We start from the raw sequence: 20,162 nt of genomic DNA, 5'->3' as shown, positions 1-20,162 counted from the left end.
CGCTGCTTCAGAGCGTCAGTAAACAACATCATTGTTTTTGTTTGATCTGGCGCCATCTTGCGGCGCATAAATACAAATTGTATCTTTAACGTGGCAATAATTCTGGATGCTTGAACATGTTTCATGAAAATTATTCAAAAGTTTGCAGTGTCATCTCTGATGTTTATAACAAACCAAACCGTTTGAAAATCGATAGAAAATTTAGCAAGTTATGGTCATTTAAGAGGACATGCTCTGTTAAACGCAAAGCTATGAGTGAGCGAGCGCCCTGTGGTAAGATGGCCGCCAAATGCGGACGTTCCACTCAATTGGCCAGCAGCGCATCTAGCCTTTATTATAGACGGGTTGCACGGCGACGTCACTAACTGGTTGCGCGCGCAACCGAGGGGCAGAAAGAAGAGAAGTGCATTGTGTTGTATGCTCGTAGCGGTGTCTGTAAGTCAAAATGCCAAGGAATTGTTGCGTGGAAAATAGTACCAACAGAGTCAGTGCTGGGTGCCTGATGTTAACATACCAGTAGATGCGACTATTACGTTACTAGCATTATAATTATAAAATTATAATTCATACATGTATCACAGTAAAACTGCAAAAATAAAGACAGAAAAACAGATCCAACTAAAATCAAGTCTTATTTATATACAAACAATAAAGAACGCTTCAATAATTAAGGTTGTTGCAGTAGCAGATCAGCTCACCAATCGGGCTTTCTGCCCCCTGGATGCGCGCGCACCCTGCAATGTTTGTAAACTTGCAACCCCTCTATACATATATGGTCCTGACTACTCCCCCTCTCGCACAAAAGTTTTAAAGTCATAATTTCGACTTTTTATCTCATAATTATGATTTACCAGAGCATGTTTTTTTTCTTATGTGGCGGAAATGGGCTTCCAAAAATACTAGATTTTGAGACGACTGGATTTCAAAGATATTGTCACATATGAGTAATGAATCACTAGATTATTAAATAAGTTGATTTAATATTAACGTTTTCTAAAATATTTATGTAGTTATAACACACTGATAACACTGTAATAATTGTAATATAAAATACAAATTGGAGTATTCTTCTTTTTTTATTATTATTTATATGAATGTATATTTTTTATAACTTATATAACAATAACATAGTGTTATTTATTTCTCAGTTTTGATCTATATTAGTATCTGATGATGATTCTTATCTGTATATTGTGTACACATTGGCCACTGCTTCACATGTTTCACTTTAAGCTCAATACAGGAAGTTTGTTAAGCTGAAAGCGTTAAGCTGTTTGTGGTTTCATTGTCTGTGTGACTCTTGTACTGGTAGCTTCATTTCCACCGCAAGCGTTTACAGATCAGATCGGACATCTGAGAGCATGTTATGGCGTGGTTGACTCTCCTTCTTGTCATCTCATTTCAGATGATATATACACCATGTCAGGCCAATGAAAAAGGTAATGAGTTTCTCATGTTTTCATTATAATCTGTATTTTTAAATGTCAGCATGTGTAAAGCTGTTAGAGGTCACATGATTTCTAATGCAGAAAAACCTGTTCTTTTACTATTTTTCATGTGATCAAGTGTGAACTCATTGTAAAATTATGTGTACAATATATGATTTATATGCACTGACTGATTGATGATCTTTCTTAATACCTAAATGTATCTGTGTGATTTTTGTAACTATAGTCAGTCCATATGTGTCTTCTCTTTCTACAGCTTCTCTAAGGTTTGCTGGGATTGGAGATTGGGGTGGACTTCCCTTTTACCCCTACTACACTCCACATGAGAGAGACACAGCGGATGAACTGGGCAGAATTGCTGAGAGCTTAGGCCTGGACTTTGTCCTCAGCTTGGGAGATCATTTCTACTACAGCGGTGTCAAAAATGTTGATGACAGTCGCTTTAAGGTTTGAGAGATCCTTTGTACATTGTCTAGATATTGCACAAACCCTTTCACATTGTCTGTTTACATATTGCTCTAGTAGTAACTCATATATTGCAGGCTATACAGCACACACTGTTCTCTGGTTAAATGAACTCCTTTTACACTCTTAACACTTTTTTTACACCTCTTAGAGAGACAGTATAAACAATGTAAAAGTGGCTCCCCCTAGAGGCACTTATCACTAATTAAGATTACCTACAGTATTGGTACCTTGTGAAGAAAATGTACAAATCACATGCCAATTAGTACATCACATGTACATAGTGGTACCTCAAAGGTACCAAAGAGTACATTTTAGTACCTTGAAGTTACCTGTATTGGTACCTCATATATAAAATATACAAATCAAATGCCAATTTATACCTCAAATGTACATGCTGGTACCTCAAAGGTACATATTAGTACCTCAAAGGTACCTACAGTATTGGTACCTCATATATAAAATATACAAATCAAATGCCAATTTATACCTCAAATGTACATGCTGGTACCTCAAAGGTACATATTAGTACCTCAAAGGTACCTACAGTATTGGTACCTCATATATAAAATATACAAATCAAATGCCAATTGATACCTCAAATGTACATGCTGGTACCTCAAAGGTACATATTAGTACCTCAAAGGTACCTACAGTATTGGTACCTCATATATAAAATATACAAATCACATGCCAATTGATACATCAAAGGTACATATTGGTACCAAAGAGAGCAAAATTAGTATCTAAAATGTACATACTGGTACCTCAAATGTACATATTAGTACCTCAAAGGTACCTACAGTATTGGTACCTCATATATAAAATATACAAATCAAATGCCAATTGATACCTCAAAGGTACATGCTGGTACCTCAAATGGACATACTGGTACCTCAAAGAACCATACTGGTACCTCAAAGGTACATATTAGTACCTCAAAGGTACCTACAGTATTGGTACCTCATATATAAAATATACAAATCACATGCCAATTGATACATCAAAGGTACATACTGGTACATCAAAGGTACATATTGGTACCAAAGAGAGCAAAATTAGTATCTCAAATGTACATACTGGTACACTCTAAAAAGTGCTGGGTTGTTTTTAACCCAGGGCTGGGTCACCATCGAACAGAACACACCGCTGGGTCAAAATGACCCAACTGCTGGGGTGTTTTAACCAAATTGCAGAGATATTGTCAATCAACCATCTTGAAACAACCCAGCAGTTGGGTTAAAATAACCCAGCAGATGGGTCATTTTAACCCGGCAGTGTGTTCTGTCCAATAGTGACCCAGCCCTGGGTTAGAAACAACCCAGCATTTTTTTAGAGTGTACCTCAAAGGTACATACTGGTACCTCAAAGGTACATATTAGTACCTCAAAGGTACCTACAGTATTGGTACCTCATATATAAAATATACAAATCAAATGCCAATTTATACCTCAAATGTACATGCTGGTACTTCAAAGATACATACTGGTACCTCAAAGGTACATATTAGTACCTCAAAGGTACCTACAGTATTGGTACCTCATATATAAAATATACAAATCACATGCCAATTGATACATCAAAGGTACATACTGGTACCTCAAAGGTACATATTGGTACCAAAGAGAGCAAAATTAGTATCTCAAATGTACATACTGGTACCTCAAAGGTACATATTGGTACCAAAGAGAGCAAAATTAGTATCTCAAATGTACATACTGGTATCTCAAAGGTACATACTGGTACCTCAAAGGTACATATTAGTACCTCAAAGGTACCTACAGTATTGGTACCTCATATATAAAAAATACAAATCACATGCCAATTGATACATCAAAGGTACATACTGGTACCTCAAAGATACATACTGGTACCTCAAAGGTACATATTGGTACCAAAGAGAGCAAAATTAGTATCTCAAATGTAAATACTGGTACCTCAAAGGTACTTACAGGCACCTCAAAGGTACATATTAGTACCTCAAAGGTACCTACAGTATTGGTACCTCATATATAAAATATACAAATTAATTGCCAATTCATACCTCAAATGTACATGCTGGTACCTCAAAGGTACATACTGGTACCTCAAAGGTACATACTGGTACCTCAAAGGTACATATTAGTACCTCAAAGGTATCTACAGTATTGGTACCTCATATATAAAATATACAAATCAAATGCCAATTGATACCTCAAATGTACATGCTGGTAACTCAAAGATACATACTGGTACCTCAAAGGTACATATTGGTACCAAAGAGAGCAAAATTAGTATCTCAAATGTACATACTGGTACCTCAAAGGTACATACTGGTACCTCAAAGGTACCTCAAAGGTACATACTGGTACCTCAAAGGTACATATTAGTACCTCAATGGTACCTACAGTATTAGTACCTCATATATAAAATATACAAATCAAATGCCAATTGATACCTCAGATGTAAATGCTGGTACCTCAAAGATACATACTGGTACCTCAAAGGTACATATTGGTACCAAAGAGAGCAAAATTAGTATCTCAAATGTACATACTGGTACCTCAAAGGTACATACTGGTAACTCAAAGGTACATATTAGTACCTCAAAGGTACCTACAGTATTGGTACCTCATATATAAAATATACAAATCAAATGCCAATTCATACCTCAAATGTACATGCTGGTACCTCAAAGATACATACTGGTACCTCAAAGGTACATACTGGTACCTCAAAGGTACATATTAGTACCTCAAAGGTATCTACAGTATTGGTACCTCATATATAAAATATACAAATCAAATGCCAATTGATACCTCAAATGTACATGCTGGTACCTCAAAGATACATACTGGTACCTCAAAGGTACATATTGGTACCAAAGAGAGCAAAATTAGTATCTCAAATGTACATACTGGTACCTCAAAGGTACATACTGGTACCTCAAAGGTACCTCAAAGGTACATACTGGTACCTCAAAGGTACATATTAGTACCTCAATGGTACCTACAGTATTAGTACCTCATATATAAAATATACAAATCAAATGCCAATTCATACCCCAAAGGTACATGTTGGTACCTAAAAGGTACATACTGGTACCTCAAAGGTACATATTAATACCTCAAAGATACATATTAGTACCTCAATGGTACCTACAGTATTGGTACCTCATATATAAAATATACAAATCAAATGCCAATTGATACCTCAAATGTACATACTGGTACCTCAAAGGTACATACTGGAACCTCAAATGTACATACTGGTACCTCAAAGGTACATACTGGAACCTCAAAGGTACATACTGGTACCTCAAAGGTACATACTGGTACCTCAATGTACATACTGGTACCTCAATGTACATACTGGTACCTCAAATGTACATGCTGGTACCTCAAAGATACATACTGGTACCTCAAAAACACATATTGGTATCTCAAAGGTACATATTGCAAATTAGTATACCATTTTGTCTGACAAACATACACATAAAAATAAACATGTGCACAGAAAACGTATTAGTCCAATAATACACAATAAATACATAATAAAACAATGCATAATACATAACATATAAAATATATATTAAATACATAATGGATTAAAAACACCATATACAGTGTGAAAGAGAAAAACTCAGTATGAATGAGAATAAAAGTAAGAAATAATATGATAGTATATTTCTTTTAATCTTCATGAGGAGAGTGAAGTGTTACATCTTTCATGGTGAATTCACTCTGTTCCTCAGTCTACCTATGAGAATGTCTTCTCTCATCCGGCTCTCATCCCTGTGCCTTGGTACCTTGTAGCAGGAAATCATGATCACCGTGGAAACGTGTCAGCCCAGATCGCTTACTCCAACAGATCTGAAAGATGGTGAGCCAAAGGCTACATAAAATAAAGGACATATGAGAATGTATGACCATTCTGAATTGTTCTGGTAATGTTTGACAGGATCTACCCTGATCTCTACTACGAACTGAACTTCAAGATTCCTCATAGTAACACTTCCATGACGATTCTGATGATTGATACTGTGGTTTTGTGTGGGAATACCTATGATGAACTTCAACCAGGAGGTCCAGAGGACTATGCTGCTGCCAAAAAGGAGCTGCAGTGGATCGAGGAGAAACTTCAAAGCACCAAGTAAGTTGTGAAAACTGAAGTTTGTAAGTTATGAGCTTTTGTGTGACGTCCCCTCCTCACAATGACCTTCAAAGATGCATAAAGACGCAATGTTAGCTAACATTATCGCAACCACGGGCACGGGCTAAACTTTATCTGACAAAACAAACATGAGGCATAGCAAGGAGGTGAACAAATAATAAACTGGATTTCAATATGATTGGAATGTATGGGATGTGTTTTGTTTTATATAGGACAAACATTAATCCTTCAACAGGAATTTAAGGGCATGTTTATAAAAGCCATGACCTGCCACACTCCTTTAACTCCATTGTTGTCACATTCCTTCATTTACTTCACTCCTGGATTTAAAACATGAAAAACACTCCTGGCATTCTGTATTAAAATACGAAGACTTAAAGAATAGTCCATTTTCTAAATAAAAAAAATCCAGATAATTTACTCACCACCATGTCATCCAAAATGTTGATGTCTTTCTTTGTTCAGTCGAGAAGAAATTATGTTTTTTGAGAAAAACATTGCAGGATTTTTCTCATTTTAATGGACTTTAATAGAGCCCAATGCTTAACTCAACACTTAACAGTTTTTTCAACTGTGTTTCAAATGACTATAAACGATCCCAAACGAGGCATAAGGGTCTTATCTAGCGAAACGATTGTCATTTTTGACAAGAAAAATAAAAAATATGCACTTTTGGACCACGGCGTCTCGTCTTTCCCGGTCCTGTGGTGCGCCGGCGCGACCTAACGTAAATGTGTAGTGACGTAGAGAGGTCACGTGTTACATATATGAAACGCACATTTGCGGACCATTGTAAACAATAAACCGACACAAAGACATTAATTAGTTTCATTCCACATACAACAACGTTGGAACGGTCCTTTTTCTTCACACTTGTAAACACTGGTGCGTAGTTTTGCGTTCTTCCTTTGTGACCTCTTGATGTCATGACGTATTGCGTGAGGTCACGCTGGCGTATCACAGGACCAGGGAGACGAGAAGTTGTGGTTTAAAAGTGCATATTTTTTATTTTTCTTGTCAAAAATGACAATCGTTTTGCTAAACAAGACCCTTATGCCTCGTTTGGAATCGTTTATAGCCCTTTGAAACTCCGTTGAAAAAAACTGTTAAGTGTTGAGTTAAGTATAAAGTGTTGGGCTCTATTAAAGTCCATTAAAATGAGAAAAATCCTGCAATGTTTTCCTCAAAAAACATAATTTCTTCTCGACTGAACTAAGAAAGACATCAACATTTTGGATGACATGGTGGTGAGTAAATTATCTGGATTTTTCTTTTAAGAAAATGGACTATTCCTTTAAAGGAATAGTTCATAAAATTTGTAAATGTATTGTCATATACATAGATTTTATTGGTGTGATTTATATTATTAAATTATTAAGTAATTAACATAGCCTATTTTTCTTTTGCTTAATAATCCTAAGGTCTGAATTTGTCATTGTGGCCGGTCACTATCCGGTTTGGTCAATTGGGCATCACGGACCAACCCAGTGTCTGGTATCATATCTCCGGCCCTTATTAAAGAAGTACAGTGTCTCCTTATATCTGTGTGGTCATGACCACAGCCTGCAGGTTGGTAACTTACATCAAGTACATCAAGCAATAGGAGCAGACACAGTGTGAGATAAAACCAAAAATGCTTAAGTTAACAATTTTGTTTTTATTTTATCAGTTTATCAGAGAAGATGATGGAAGTTCATATGTGGTTAGTGGAACTGGAATTGCTGATGAAATCTTTACCGACCACAAGAAAAGCTTTCCATCATCTTGGCAGCTCTTCTCCAACGCTGTCAATAAGACGACAGGATCGTTTGTGTACTTTGAGGTCTATACGAGTGAAATGCTGATAAGTTATATCCAGCCAGATGGGAAATGTGTTTATCAGACATCAATCTCTAAACGTCAACTCTGACATCATTCTACATCTACATCCATAATGGTTGGTTAAGTGCACAGCCAGGGTAATGTTTGTGATTTTATTGTTAAGAATATTGATGTTGATTTTGTTTTATTTTGGAAACATGTGCTTTTTGGTGTTTTGAAGAATCAATGAGACTACCATACTACCAATAGTATTAACATAATAAATCTGATTCTTCTGTTAGCAAAATTTCATATTCACAAATGTAAATTTTCTGGACAATAACCCTGTTTTTAAAAAAAAGAAATGGAAATTTATATTGATTCTATAAGATACTCTTTAAAGCAAAAGGCACTGAAAACTTTGAAAATTTGTACTTTATTTAATATTTTATTGTAAAACCCCTAGCATATTTTGTATTTGTATTGTTACTGTCAAGCCTTGTAATTTTTGTATGTTGCTAATTCAATAAAAACAATAGTGCAGGTTTCCGCGTTCGCCCCTGGTGGTTGGCGAAGGAATTGCAGGGAATTCGTGAAATGATTAAAACATTTAATACATTAATTATAATTTATAATTACGTAATACAATGTATATAAATACATAAACGTAAAAAATATATAAAACCTTACTAATAAAATAATATATTTTATTTGTTTAATCTGCATGTCATGTGACACTTACTTAATTATGTAACGCTACCATGGAAATGAAATAATAAAAGAAAAAACGTTATATAAAATACTACTGATAACAACTTTATACGTATGAAAAATACATGTTTAACTTGTTAAACTTGCAAATGTGCTGTTGAAATATTTTAATAAATTATAAAAATATTTACTTAAAATCTCAGGGGTGCTTCAAGTTTGAAAACCCATGGTTTAGTGTTCCTGTTGCATACTTGGTAAGTTAGTAGCCTACAATGTGTTAGCAACCCAAAGGTCATGGGTTCGACCCCAGGGCACACACACACACACACACACACACACACACACACACACACACACACACACACACATAGAGCTTTGGATAAAAGCGTTTACAAAATGCATAAATGTAATGTAAGTGGAATCTTTTATACACGTTTTGCACAATCTCACTTACATGTAACTATCATTCTTTGTTGTGTTTATGTTTTAATTCCTGGTTTTGTTGTTTTTTAAGAAAAAAGAGCTTTGCAATGAATCCAATTAGCAAAACATTGTGATTTGCTGTTTGAAATAGTGATGCAACGCTGTGTTCAGTCGGGGCATTTTCTAACAATAGGGGGCGCCATATGACTATTTCAATAATCGTTATAACACCGTGTGATTTAAAGTAAAAAACAGATAGAGACAAAGTTCCTAATATTTATTTTAATAAAAAAATCGTATCCCAGATCAGTACCGTTTCAAAATAATATAATAGTACAGCTTGTGTATATTATAGCAAAAGCAAACTAGATTTAGGTAAACAGTAAACAGTCTTTTACTGCAACAACACAAAATAATCTTCAAAAACAAATACACAGTTTACTATTTTACCACCTAAAAAAATAAATTAGTGTTCTCTACAGATGTGCTTTGATTTTACTTCTCCCAAATGTACAAAAACAAAACCTCAGTAAAACATACAGTATTGTTAGCATCATTTAAGTAGACAGAATAAGGTAGTGCTTATAAAAAAAATATTCATACAGTACATTTCACCTAAAGTCACAAAGAACCCACCACCTGACAATATGAAGGCCGTCTTGCTAAATTATATGTCTAACATATCTACATTTTGAGGTTTCACAGAAACACAATTTCGGATTCCAGTGTTTTACAAAGGAATGTTAAATTGGGACACCATCCTCCCTTTATAAGGAAGAGTCCAGTCCGCACTCCTCACACGTCGTTCAATGGTTGTCCCTCTTTTTCGGTGTTTTTGGCGTTCTTTCTTCGTTTGTAGCACAACACGATAATGATGATGATCGCAGATATCGCCAAAATGATAATCAAAATTGCTACGGCGATGACACCCACTCCATACTCTGCAAAAAACATTGAATCAGCGACATTAATGTCAAAGGAACATTTGATTTAGGCTACTGTTGAATTTGATTTAAACACTGTCAGAAAAATGGTTCCAAGCTGTGATTGTGGCGGTATCCTTTAAAAAGGTCCTATCATTTAGGTACCAATATGTACATTTGAGGAACCAATATGAACTCTTTAGGTACTAAGGTGTACTGTTGAAGGGGTGTACTGCCCGAGTTACATCTAGGGACCATTTTTTAACCATTTTTCAAAATGTCTAAATCTAAGGAACCACAAAACGGAAATCTTTCATTTACAAATACTCCCAATGCACTTCTTATCAGCCACAACTGCTATTGTTCTCATCTGTCTGACTGGTCTCCTAATCAGACTGTTATTATAATAGACATTGACAATGTCCACAATATCTTCAGATATGATGCTATATTAGCTGACAAAGGATGTACTGTACGACATCTACGGTCAAGGGAGTTGATCTATTTTGGGAAAGTTAACCACTCCTTATCAAACAAATTCCCAACACGCTGCTACTCCTGAGATTCTTGTCCTCTAAAAACCCCTGACACGTCAAGTCGAACCCACAATTACTGTATATACAAACTGTAAAAGCATTACGTTCAAAGATAGAGGAGTCTTCTTCTGGTGAGCACTTGGTTTGGCTGAGCTCCCCGAGTTGTTTATCTGCCTTCCGGTAGGCGAGGTAGGCCTGAACATTAAAACAGTAACTCACTCCTCTGTCCAAATCCGTCAGATCAATGGTGCTACTTTTACTTATCTTCTCTTTCTGAGGAAGAAAAAACAGATATTAGCACATACTGTACTATAATACAATAACTGTATAATTACTGTAAACTGTCACTGGGGCAGTACACAAAAAGTACACCTATGCACATAAAGAGTTCATATTAGTACCTTAAAGAAGGTACATATTGGAACCAAATGTTTACATTTCTGTACCTAACTGGTACATATTAGGACCTTTTTAAAGGGTACTCAATCATTTAAAAATTTTAAAGCATACAAACGTTAAAGGAAAACAACACCATTCTTCAATATTTTACTATGTTCTTACCTCAACTTATACAAACTAATACATACCAATCTTTTTTCAATGCGTGCATCTTTCAACTCGTGAATGTGTTAGCATTTAGCCTAGCCCCACTCGTTCGGCTCCAAACAGGGATGAATTTAGAAGCCACCAAACACTTCCATGTTTTTCCTATTTAAAGACTGTTTCATGAGTAGTTACACAAGTAAGTATGGTGGCACAAAATAAAACTTTTGTTTGGAGCCATAGGAATGAATGGGGCTAGGCTAAATGCTAACACTTTCAAAAAGCTCTGTACAAAGTTTAAAAGTGCAAGCATTGAAAAAGATAGGCATGCATTAATTCATCCAAGTTGAGGTAAAAACATAGTAAAACATTGAAAAACGGTGGTGTTTTCCTCTAAAAATATATGTTTTATCATCTTCTTGAGGTCTCATCATGAAATAATTTTTAAACATTTCTGAACAATTATAGTCAGTTTTTGATGCCTTTTCTTTATTATTTGATCCAAGTTATCCATTTAAAAATTAATTTTTTTTAAATAATATTTTAGTTTTTCTAATAAAATAAATTAAAAGAAATACCCTACCACACAACCAGTAATACGGGCTTTACCAGTAGCACGGGTATATTTGTAGCAAAAGCCAAAAATACATTGTATGGGTCAAAATTATATTTCAAAACTTTATTTTTGTAAGTGGATGCAGTTGCTAAGGACTTTATTTGGACAACTTTAAAGGCGAATTTCTAAATTTTTTTGTAAACTCGGATTCCAGATTTCTAAATAGTTGTATCTCTGCCAAATACTGTCCCATGCTAACAAACCATACATCAATGGAAAGCTTAATTATTAAACTTTCAGGGGCGGTTTCCCGGACAGGGATTAGACAAGTCCTAGACTGAAATAAATGTAAGGGCTGTCCAAACTGAAAACAACTTGCACTGACATATCTTAAAATACATCAGTACGCTTTGTTTTGCTTTAAAATGCACACAAGAAATGTTTTTAGCAAGGCATGTTTGTTAAAATGAGTTATATTTCCTAATTAAACTAAGGCCTAGTCCTGGTTTAAGATAATCCCTGTCTGGGAAACCACCCCTCAGATGTTTAAATAATAATGACGTTTTTGTGGTCCAGGGTCATGGTTATATGTTTGTGCAACTATTTGTCAAAAAAGTATTTTCAGATTAAAAGTTTTTAAAGATCACAAGAAACATTTCTATCAAATGCTTCTAACTTTTGAACAGGTGAATAAATGAAAATGCAACAAGTTACAGCATCCACAATACACAGTATTTGTTTTATGAACATACACAAATCACATGATAACTACATGGATTTAAGTAATATTTTTTACAACAAACAACACATTTTTGTATTAGCTTATTATTTAGCTTATTATTTTTAAACTAATGCTGCTTTTCTAAGACAGCCATGTGCTAAAATGATTGTATTTCTCTATTATCATTATTATTTAGTTGGATAAACCATTCCAGATTAAAGTCGGAAAGAAAAGTCATTATTTAATCTATATATATATAAACAAGAAAAAGAGCACACTCACCTTCCCTGTGCTTTTAGCTTTCCTGTATATGACCTTATACTGCAGGTCATCCTTAAAAACATCTCGAATAGTGAGTCTCTCATTATGTTCATTGAAGAGAGCTGTGGGCAGGTCTTTTACAAGCAGTGTTGTTTTCCTTTTATCACTGCTCACTTCTACTTCAAATTCTGGTCTTCCGATGACAGCTGAGAGAGATATAGTATTTGTAGCATTATAGCAACATATTTATAAAAAGTTGAGTTATAATCATACTATACAGTAATGTACAGTATACTGACAGTGTCATTATAAGGGGAGAATCTGTCAGAAGTGGTATGAGGAAACTCGATCAAATCCGAGTTGACCCCACGTGGGGGTTCAGAGAGGATATCTGCTCTGTAAGAAGCATTCAGGTCTTTCAATTCAGAAGTCAGGTCACATTCAGTTTCAACAGACTTGATACAGTTACGCGTCCGTTCTCTGTTCTGGCCAATTCTGCAGTAATTTAAAAAGGAGATTTAGGATGGATTTTATGATACATGAAAGCCAAGACAGGTTGGTGCCTGCTGTAACAGGTTATGGGTGTGGATTTGCACAAGAGCTGATGAATGCAATTTGAAATTTAATGCAAATGTTTTAGCACTGGATGGTTGTGCAATATCACTCTACATAAAATTTAGTTTATGGACATACTCAGATTACATAGTGAGAAAAGTCTATATCTTATGACTTAAATATGTAATCAATATCTTAAATATGTAATTAGATCACATCATAATACAAAGGAAACTTTTAAAAGATTTTAAAGGATCAATTGATGTGTTTAAATAACCATTAAACCATTTTGGCTGTATGGGATCGAAACCCTTTGCATGTATATGGTTTTAAAAATTGTGATATATATATATATATATATATATAGAGTATATGTATATGTGTATTGACTGTGTTATAATTAATTTTTTTTACTTTTATAATATACTTTAATTAAACCTATAGGAGGGCTATCTCATACTAGCACGTGTTATGTGTTAGAAAGTTCAATAGCTAGCTGATTGCTTTAAAAGTTAACCTCATCATTCATTTAATAACAGCCATAACAGATTAAATATCGATCTATAACTTACTGATAAAACTCAACAGTGTATGAATAATTCGTTGGCTTGGGGCTCCACGTTAACAAGGTCTTAAAATTGATGGAGGACCACGCGACATTCTGAGCTTTTGGAAAAGTGATTTCTACAAAAAAAGAAAAAAATAGTTACATTAAAATAATAAATGCAACAGAAAAGCAACAAAATACATTAAGTTATGAATCATGAAATCTTAAGGGCGCAGGTAAGAGACTCACCTGAGACACAAGCTCTCGTGAAGAATATACCAATGAGAAACACAATCATGTGAAGTCTCGTTTCTCTGTAACTTTCCATATTGTCCCGATTGAAAACTTAATCCAAGTACAGTGTGAAGATGAAGTTAAAGCTCCTATGACCAGGTAGAATATGACAGGTATTATGAAATCCACTCCCAGTGGGATTTATATCGTCCTCATGAGCGAGTATTCAAGTGCAAAATGCGCCGAAAGTCCAGCGGTGACTACAGAGACCGAAATATGGTAATTAGCCCCGCCTACAAGCATGACCATTTAAGGACTTCCCTTGTGTATTACAGACTGTTAATGCAGCTGGCTGATTACGTGATAAGACGTGAAAGAATGCTATTAATCTGTTTGTAATTATTTTTATATATATTTTTAAAAGCGCTCACTGGGTAACAGTTTACAGTAAGGTTACATATGCTAACATTATTTAACTACATTAGTTAACATAAACTTAAAATGAACTTACTTCTACAGCATTTATTTGGCTAATCTTGAGCATGTTTATTTTAAAATTTGCTAATACAAACATTGTTAGTTAATATTAGGTAATGCAGGGACTAATGTTAAAACATGGTTAAAGTGTGTTACCATAATTATACAGTAGCTCTGAAAACTGCTGTGCATTTTTATAATATAAATATAACTGCTAGTTATACTTAGAGAAACAATTACCTTAACTTGTATAAAGGTGACTGCAAATGAAAATATACATATGGTTTGATTATATTTATACTGTAGGCTATAAAAATCATGTTTAAAAATAGCTATTTCAGATCCTCTTTTCTGTCACATTCGGAAACATTTGTGATGTCATTATTTGTGATACGCAATTTCATCATTTATTTATTCATACTTTACACAATACACAAAATAATGCACATTTCCAGCTAAATATTTTGAAGGTCCACATGGCCGATGTCCACATATGCTCTTCTTGATATCCATATTAGATGAAAATAGACCCTCATTATTAGCTTTTGATAATGCATGGGTTGAAAAAATAAAATAAATTACTTTAATACACGTTTTCCAAGTGAGTAAAATTAGAGGAAATAATAAGTAATTAATTATACTAAATTTTAAGTAGCATCAGTCATTTTATTTTTAAGCAATGACTGTATTGGTTATTTAGTCACGTGTAGCCTTTTATTTAAAGTATTGGGACTCAAACAAAGCACCTTGTATGATGTAATCACATTCTTTCGGTCACACACAAAAGCTTTCACCTCATAAGCCCCTGACAACAAAAAATTACTCATGACATACTCATGTTTCGGGAAGCCCTCTCGTCTAGTGTTGCCCTAAATTCTAGTGGCAGAAAATGTGTGACTATCTCGCTGGCACCTCCAAGGGCCCGGGATGCCAGCGGGGGTCTTTAGCCCATTCAAATGTTTATGCTAATGAGCAGCTGGTACCTCACTCTCGGTTGTGGCTTTGCATGTTAAAACGCTCACAGGGTTCTAGTGAAACTCACACAGAAAAGCATCAGACTGGAAAATAGATGTTTCCCGTATTTGTCATTATACTAAGCTATGTGAGAATTTGTTCAGACAGTCCGACATGCCTCATTTGTAATCTTAAGGGGACACGTTTGATGTCCAGTAAACAAACATGAATTGGCAACTTGAAAACATGATGACGCTTAAAGGATTACAAATAAAGAAAAAGCTAATGCCGCTTGGCACAATAAATATTGTTGGGGGCTTTCCAAGGCATTGCTATGCTTTTCTAGTTGGTTACTAAGCAGTTGCATCCTTGTTTTACAGTATACCCCCCTCTCTTTTCTAAACTAATTTAGTTCACAATCCCCTTTAAATCCTTAAAAATCTCTCCTTAAAAAGCTTTATGAGGTATCATCACCACAAAGTGGTTTGTTCCTAAAATAGCTCTATAATAATATATTTGTAAAGTCATTAGATTCTTTAATAACAGGAAATTGGGGACCAAATATTCAACGGGTTAAATAACACACACTGTCTTATCATGAGTCACAATGCTTTTATAAACCTGTGAATCAGTTCACACAGAAGATGACTGACAGGTCAAATTCTTCAACACTGTCTAAGCATCAGATATGCATGGGATTAACACCTGCGTTTCTCACAACCCACCGAACTATGAGTTACCTCATTTAAACCAGACCATTTTTGATTGTGAAATCATAGCCCACTCTAATCCTAAAATAGATCAGATCCTCATGGCTCCTCCCCATCCTCACGACTCCAGCATTACTATGAGGCGGATCATCTTAAGTGCTTCTCCAGAGATCCATGAGAGGATGTGACCTGTGAAACAATAGTCAGAGTCTGTTTGGCTTATTCCCTTTAAAGTTTATAAAACACAGTACACACATTCATCAACTTTTATAAACACTGGAAAAAACACTGTAAATAAACACACAAGTGCTTTCTTTTTTACATGTAGGCACGCTGTTACAAATAAAGGTGACACACAGTTCCATAGATGAACCATTTTTGGCTAAATGGTTCCTTAAAAAACCTTTAATATCTTATATTTCACAAAAGGTTATTTGTGGGTAAAACAATAATTCTTTGAAGAACCGTACTGAATGGTTCTTTGAGGAACCAAAAATGGTTTTTCTATGGCATTGTCGTGAAGAACCTTTCGTAAAACCTTATATTTAGAGTTTCAAAGGATTTTTCACAAAAAAATTATAATTCTCTCATTATTTACTCACTAATCACTTTGTTTTTGACCTGTATGCAGTTTTAGATATTTTTAATAATGTTCTGTTATAAACACAGACTGTTTGTAATGGTTCTCAATAGGGATGCACCGATACCACTTTTTAAGGATCGAGTACAAATACCGATATTTTTTCCCTGGTACTCGCCAATACCGATACCGATGCTTGTTGTACTGTTATTTTTTCATGTGGCAATTTTCTAAGAACAACACAATGAGACTAATGAACATTTTAACATCTTTATTTTTAATAACTCATATTATGAAAAAAAAGTCATAATTTTTATGTGCTTATTATCACAAATTTTCAAAGCCAACTTTCACAGTGTCCAATAACCTCCAAAGGGCAAAACCAAGGACGTAATGAATGTAAATTTTACCTGCCTGGCTTTCAGCTAAAGATATCACAGACAACAAGACAATCAAATTTGTCATAAAGTATGTCACTTGATATCGGTCTTTGGTATCGGGGTATTTTTACGAGTACGAGTACAAGTACACGAGCTTGGTATCAGGCCCGATACCGATACTGGTATCGGTGCATCTAAATGGAATGAGAAAGACCATTAAAGAAGTTCATAAGACTTGCACTAAAATCCAGGACGACTAGAAAGCATGTTGATATTAATGGTGACATACCATAAAAATCGGACTTTTTCCATGTTTATGTGCTGTAATTGAGTCCCCAGTGCTTCTATCAAACTAGAAAATGTGAAAAAGGACAACCAAATAACTTAGTTTTGCTAAACCATTATCTGCAAGCACGTGAAAAAATTGGGAATTGAAATTTGGCTCCCCTTGAGATGTCAGAAGGGGAAAATACCGCCCCTTAATCTGCACTATCCAACCACTGCCATTTAGTGCAGAGAGAAAAAGAGAGAGAATATACTTGACAGCCCAATTGAATTTCAATTTCAACAAACCACCATCATTGTGATCAGTGTTTGCATTTCATCAGCTCATTTGCATTTTAGAGGAAACACCCAAAATGGTAAATTTTTGCTCGCACTGGCAATTTTAACATGCTATAATAAATTATCTATATGTTATTTTGAGCTAAAACTTCACTTAAGGGGGACACCAAAGATTTATTTGACATCTTAAAAGTCTGAAATGTCCCCTTTAAAGTTTTTTTTAATTCTTACTTTCCTTTGGCTTTTAATCATGTCATATTTGTTATAAAATTATGCTGGAAAAGACCTGTCTAAACCAAAAAGTTATTAAACACTTTTTTTCAAAAGTGACTTATACAACAGTGAGAAAAAACTAAACTGATCTTAAAAATCTTAGAAAAGCACCAATGTGATAAGGGAAAATTATAATGTTTCAACAAATTTTGAAAATATATACTAAAAGAAGGAGATAAAAGAGAAGGGTTCTTTTTATTTTTGTGAACTTTCAACATGTTTCTGTTAAGTTTACAGTCTAAAAATGGCTGGGTTATTTTTAACCCATGCTGGGTAAATTTTGGACACAACACACCACTGGGTTAAAATTTTCCTAATGCTGAGTTATATAGTTGTATAACAACAACCCAACATTGGGTCATTTTTAACCCAGCATGTGTTCTGTACAATGTTCATAGGTTAAAAATAACCCAAACATTTTCAGAGTGTACCTTCTTTAGCATGATCTTTAACATTTTTAGTTTTTGATGAACTAAACTTTTAGCAAAAAAGTTACAACATGTATGTAGCGGCTGTTGTGTGTGGTTCGTCATTTATAAAATATGTGTTCAAAATACCCATAATCAGCCAAAGTCCGCATATTTATGCGGGGGCCGCATTTTTTCAAAAACGCCGCACTTTCACAGCATAAATTGCAGATTTTCGTGCACAAAATATGCGGGGCTTGCATGATTTCATAGTCCTCGCATTTTCGCAGCAAAAAACACATATATCTTAGCATTAAGTTGAAAAATGTTACATTTACTTCACACAAGCACAGCCATGTCCCCTGTTGCCATGGGAACGTTATGAAGTGACGTGATTATGTGACGTGAACGTCAATGAAAAACTGCAAAAAAAGTTTTTGAAAGTTTCCGCAATTTCATCGCATAAAATTGCATAAATATCCAGCATATTCCATAGCATTTTTTAAGAAAACTTTTCTCAACTATATTTTATAAGTTGTGACAACTCATCTCTGTTGACATGACTTGTAAATCTGAGTTGATTTAACAAAAAAAGTTAAGTATTTTTTTACAGTGCATCTATTCATCTACCAATTGTTGCATTAAGGATCTTTTCAGTTTGTTTTAACCCTAAATGATTTTCTTAGTGTAACCTAATCTATAATCAGATCAAGGATTTTTGTCCGCAACAATCACAAAAAAATTCTGCGCTTTTCTGGAAGGACCATAAAATATATCATTGCGAGTGTTGTGTCTCAATATGCACACCAGTAGTGTTTATTTATAAATAATGCATTTAAAAATTACTCAAATAACCAAATTTAACTAAGGCCTAGTCCTGGCATAAACTAATCCCTGTCCGGGAAACCACCCCCAAAAGTCTAAGGGAAAAATGAATGGGCTTTTTAGCAAGGAAACCAGTGTCTCGCTAACTTCTGCGGTTGGCATACAAAAATATTTGATTGGGCATGATCACAGATACACAGACATAATTGCGCATATAACATTCGTCATAGGATTTTTTTTGTTCAGGTTATGATAATTCTGTCTCTCATCGAGGGCTTTTGTGGTGCACTCATATAATCCGTTTTGTGCTTTCTTATCCCAAAACAAGCACCATGACCTCAACCTAACTGTTTTACAGGCGGTCACATTTAATAGTCACAGATGAAGTTGAATAAGAGTCATTTATGTTGACTCAGGCATCTGTGACATTTTGATAATGAATTACAAGCTACCTGAACATTTACTATCAGACTCGGAAAGACATTTACAGTAAGTAGCAGAAGAGAAACAAACACCTGATAACCTAAAAACAAAGAATACTGTTTTCTACATAAAATCATCTTACATAATAAAGAGCATTCTGTGAAAATATAAACTTGATATTGAGTAAGGTCATGTCAAAGATTGAAATCAATAAGTGAAATTACAATTTGATGCTCCAAATCTCATAATTAGATACAAGGTCCTGACAACATGGACCTTCCATAAACTGCAAAATTCACAGCGGGTTACGTAAGGAATAATTGACGACGGGCCATTGAATTATAAGAAAATAATGCACACCAAGGTGGTAATGCGGCACGACGCGAAGCGCAGGTGTGCATTATTTTCAAATAATTCAAAGGACCGAAGTCAATTATTCAGCTTATACCACGGTTACCACAAACATTGCTCTGGTGCCTATTTTTAAGACATTTGAAAAATTAGGTGTGCGGTTTACAGAAAAATAATCAACACCCATAGAACATTTTTCAGCCAATCATAATGCAGCATTCAACAGACCCGTGGTATAAACTTAAAGTTTCACACGGCTTGGCATGTCCTGTATAATCGCTCGCAACATAAAAGCAGGTCTGGAAACAACTTCCTGTTTAACTCTGCGTCTCATCCATCAAAC

General features: G+C 34.8%; 2 protein-coding genes across 2 annotated transcripts; one reads left to right on the top strand and one right to left on the bottom strand.

Annotated features, from left to right (window-relative positions):
* The first annotated feature begins 1,251 nt into the window (after positions 1-1,251).
* On the top strand, positions 1,252-8,410 carry acp5b (acid phosphatase 5b, tartrate resistant). The gene is made up of 6 exons (XM_055182149.2): positions 1,252-1,439; positions 1,705-1,895; positions 5,647-5,774; positions 5,853-6,044; positions 7,487-7,634; positions 7,735-8,410. The coding sequence occupies exons 1-6, from the start codon at positions 1,367-1,369 to the stop codon at positions 7,972-7,974; spliced, it is 972 nt and encodes a 323-aa protein (XP_055038124.2). The 5' UTR covers positions 1,252-1,366; the 3' UTR covers positions 7,975-8,410.
* Positions 8,411-9,261: 851 nt separating this feature from the next.
* f3a (coagulation factor III, tissue factor a) lies at positions 9,262-14,130 on the bottom strand. Its single transcript, XM_073863786.1, has 6 exons — positions 13,891-14,130; positions 13,667-13,778; positions 12,835-13,034; positions 12,561-12,745; positions 10,563-10,731; positions 9,262-9,940 (listed from the first exon to the last, which is right to left on the bottom strand). Exons 1-6 carry the CDS (start codon positions 13,967-13,969, stop codon positions 9,795-9,797), a joined length of 891 nt encoding a protein of 296 aa, XP_073719887.1. The 5' UTR covers positions 13,970-14,130; the 3' UTR covers positions 9,262-9,794.
* Positions 14,131-20,162: the final 6,032 nt, after the last annotated feature.

Source organism: Misgurnus anguillicaudatus, chromosome 25 (genome assembly GCF_027580225.2).
Source record: "Misgurnus anguillicaudatus chromosome 25, ASM2758022v2, whole genome shotgun sequence".
In the NCBI taxonomy this organism is placed as follows: domain Eukaryota; kingdom Metazoa; phylum Chordata; class Actinopteri; order Cypriniformes; family Cobitidae; genus Misgurnus; species Misgurnus anguillicaudatus.
The sequence above is the reverse complement of the archived record's forward strand: the minus strand, read 5'-3'. Positions and strand labels throughout refer to the sequence as shown.

Coding starts and splice junctions, on each gene's coding strand:
- f3a (XM_073863786.1), bottom strand. CDS start 13,969: ATGGAAAGTTACAGAGAAACGAGACTTCACATGATTGTGTTTCTCATT. Junction 13,035..13,666: donor TACACTGTTGAGTTTTATCA/GTAAGTTATAGA, acceptor AAATTACTGCAG/AATTGGCCAGAACAGAGAAC. Junction 9,941..10,562: donor AGACTCCTCTATCTTTGAAC/GTAATGCTTTTA, acceptor TGTTTTTTGCAG/AGTATGGAGTGGGTGTCATC.
- acp5b (XM_055182149.2), top strand. CDS start 1,367: ATGGCGTGGTTGACTCTCCTTCTTGTCATCTCATTTCAGATGATATAT. Junction 1,440..1,704: donor ATGTCAGGCCAATGAAAAAG/GTAATGAGTTTC, acceptor CTCTTTCTACAG/CTTCTCTAAGGTTTGCTGGG. Junction 7,635..7,734: donor GTCATGACCACAGCCTGCAG/GTTGGTAACTTA, acceptor TTATTTTATCAG/TTTATCAGAGAAGATGATGG.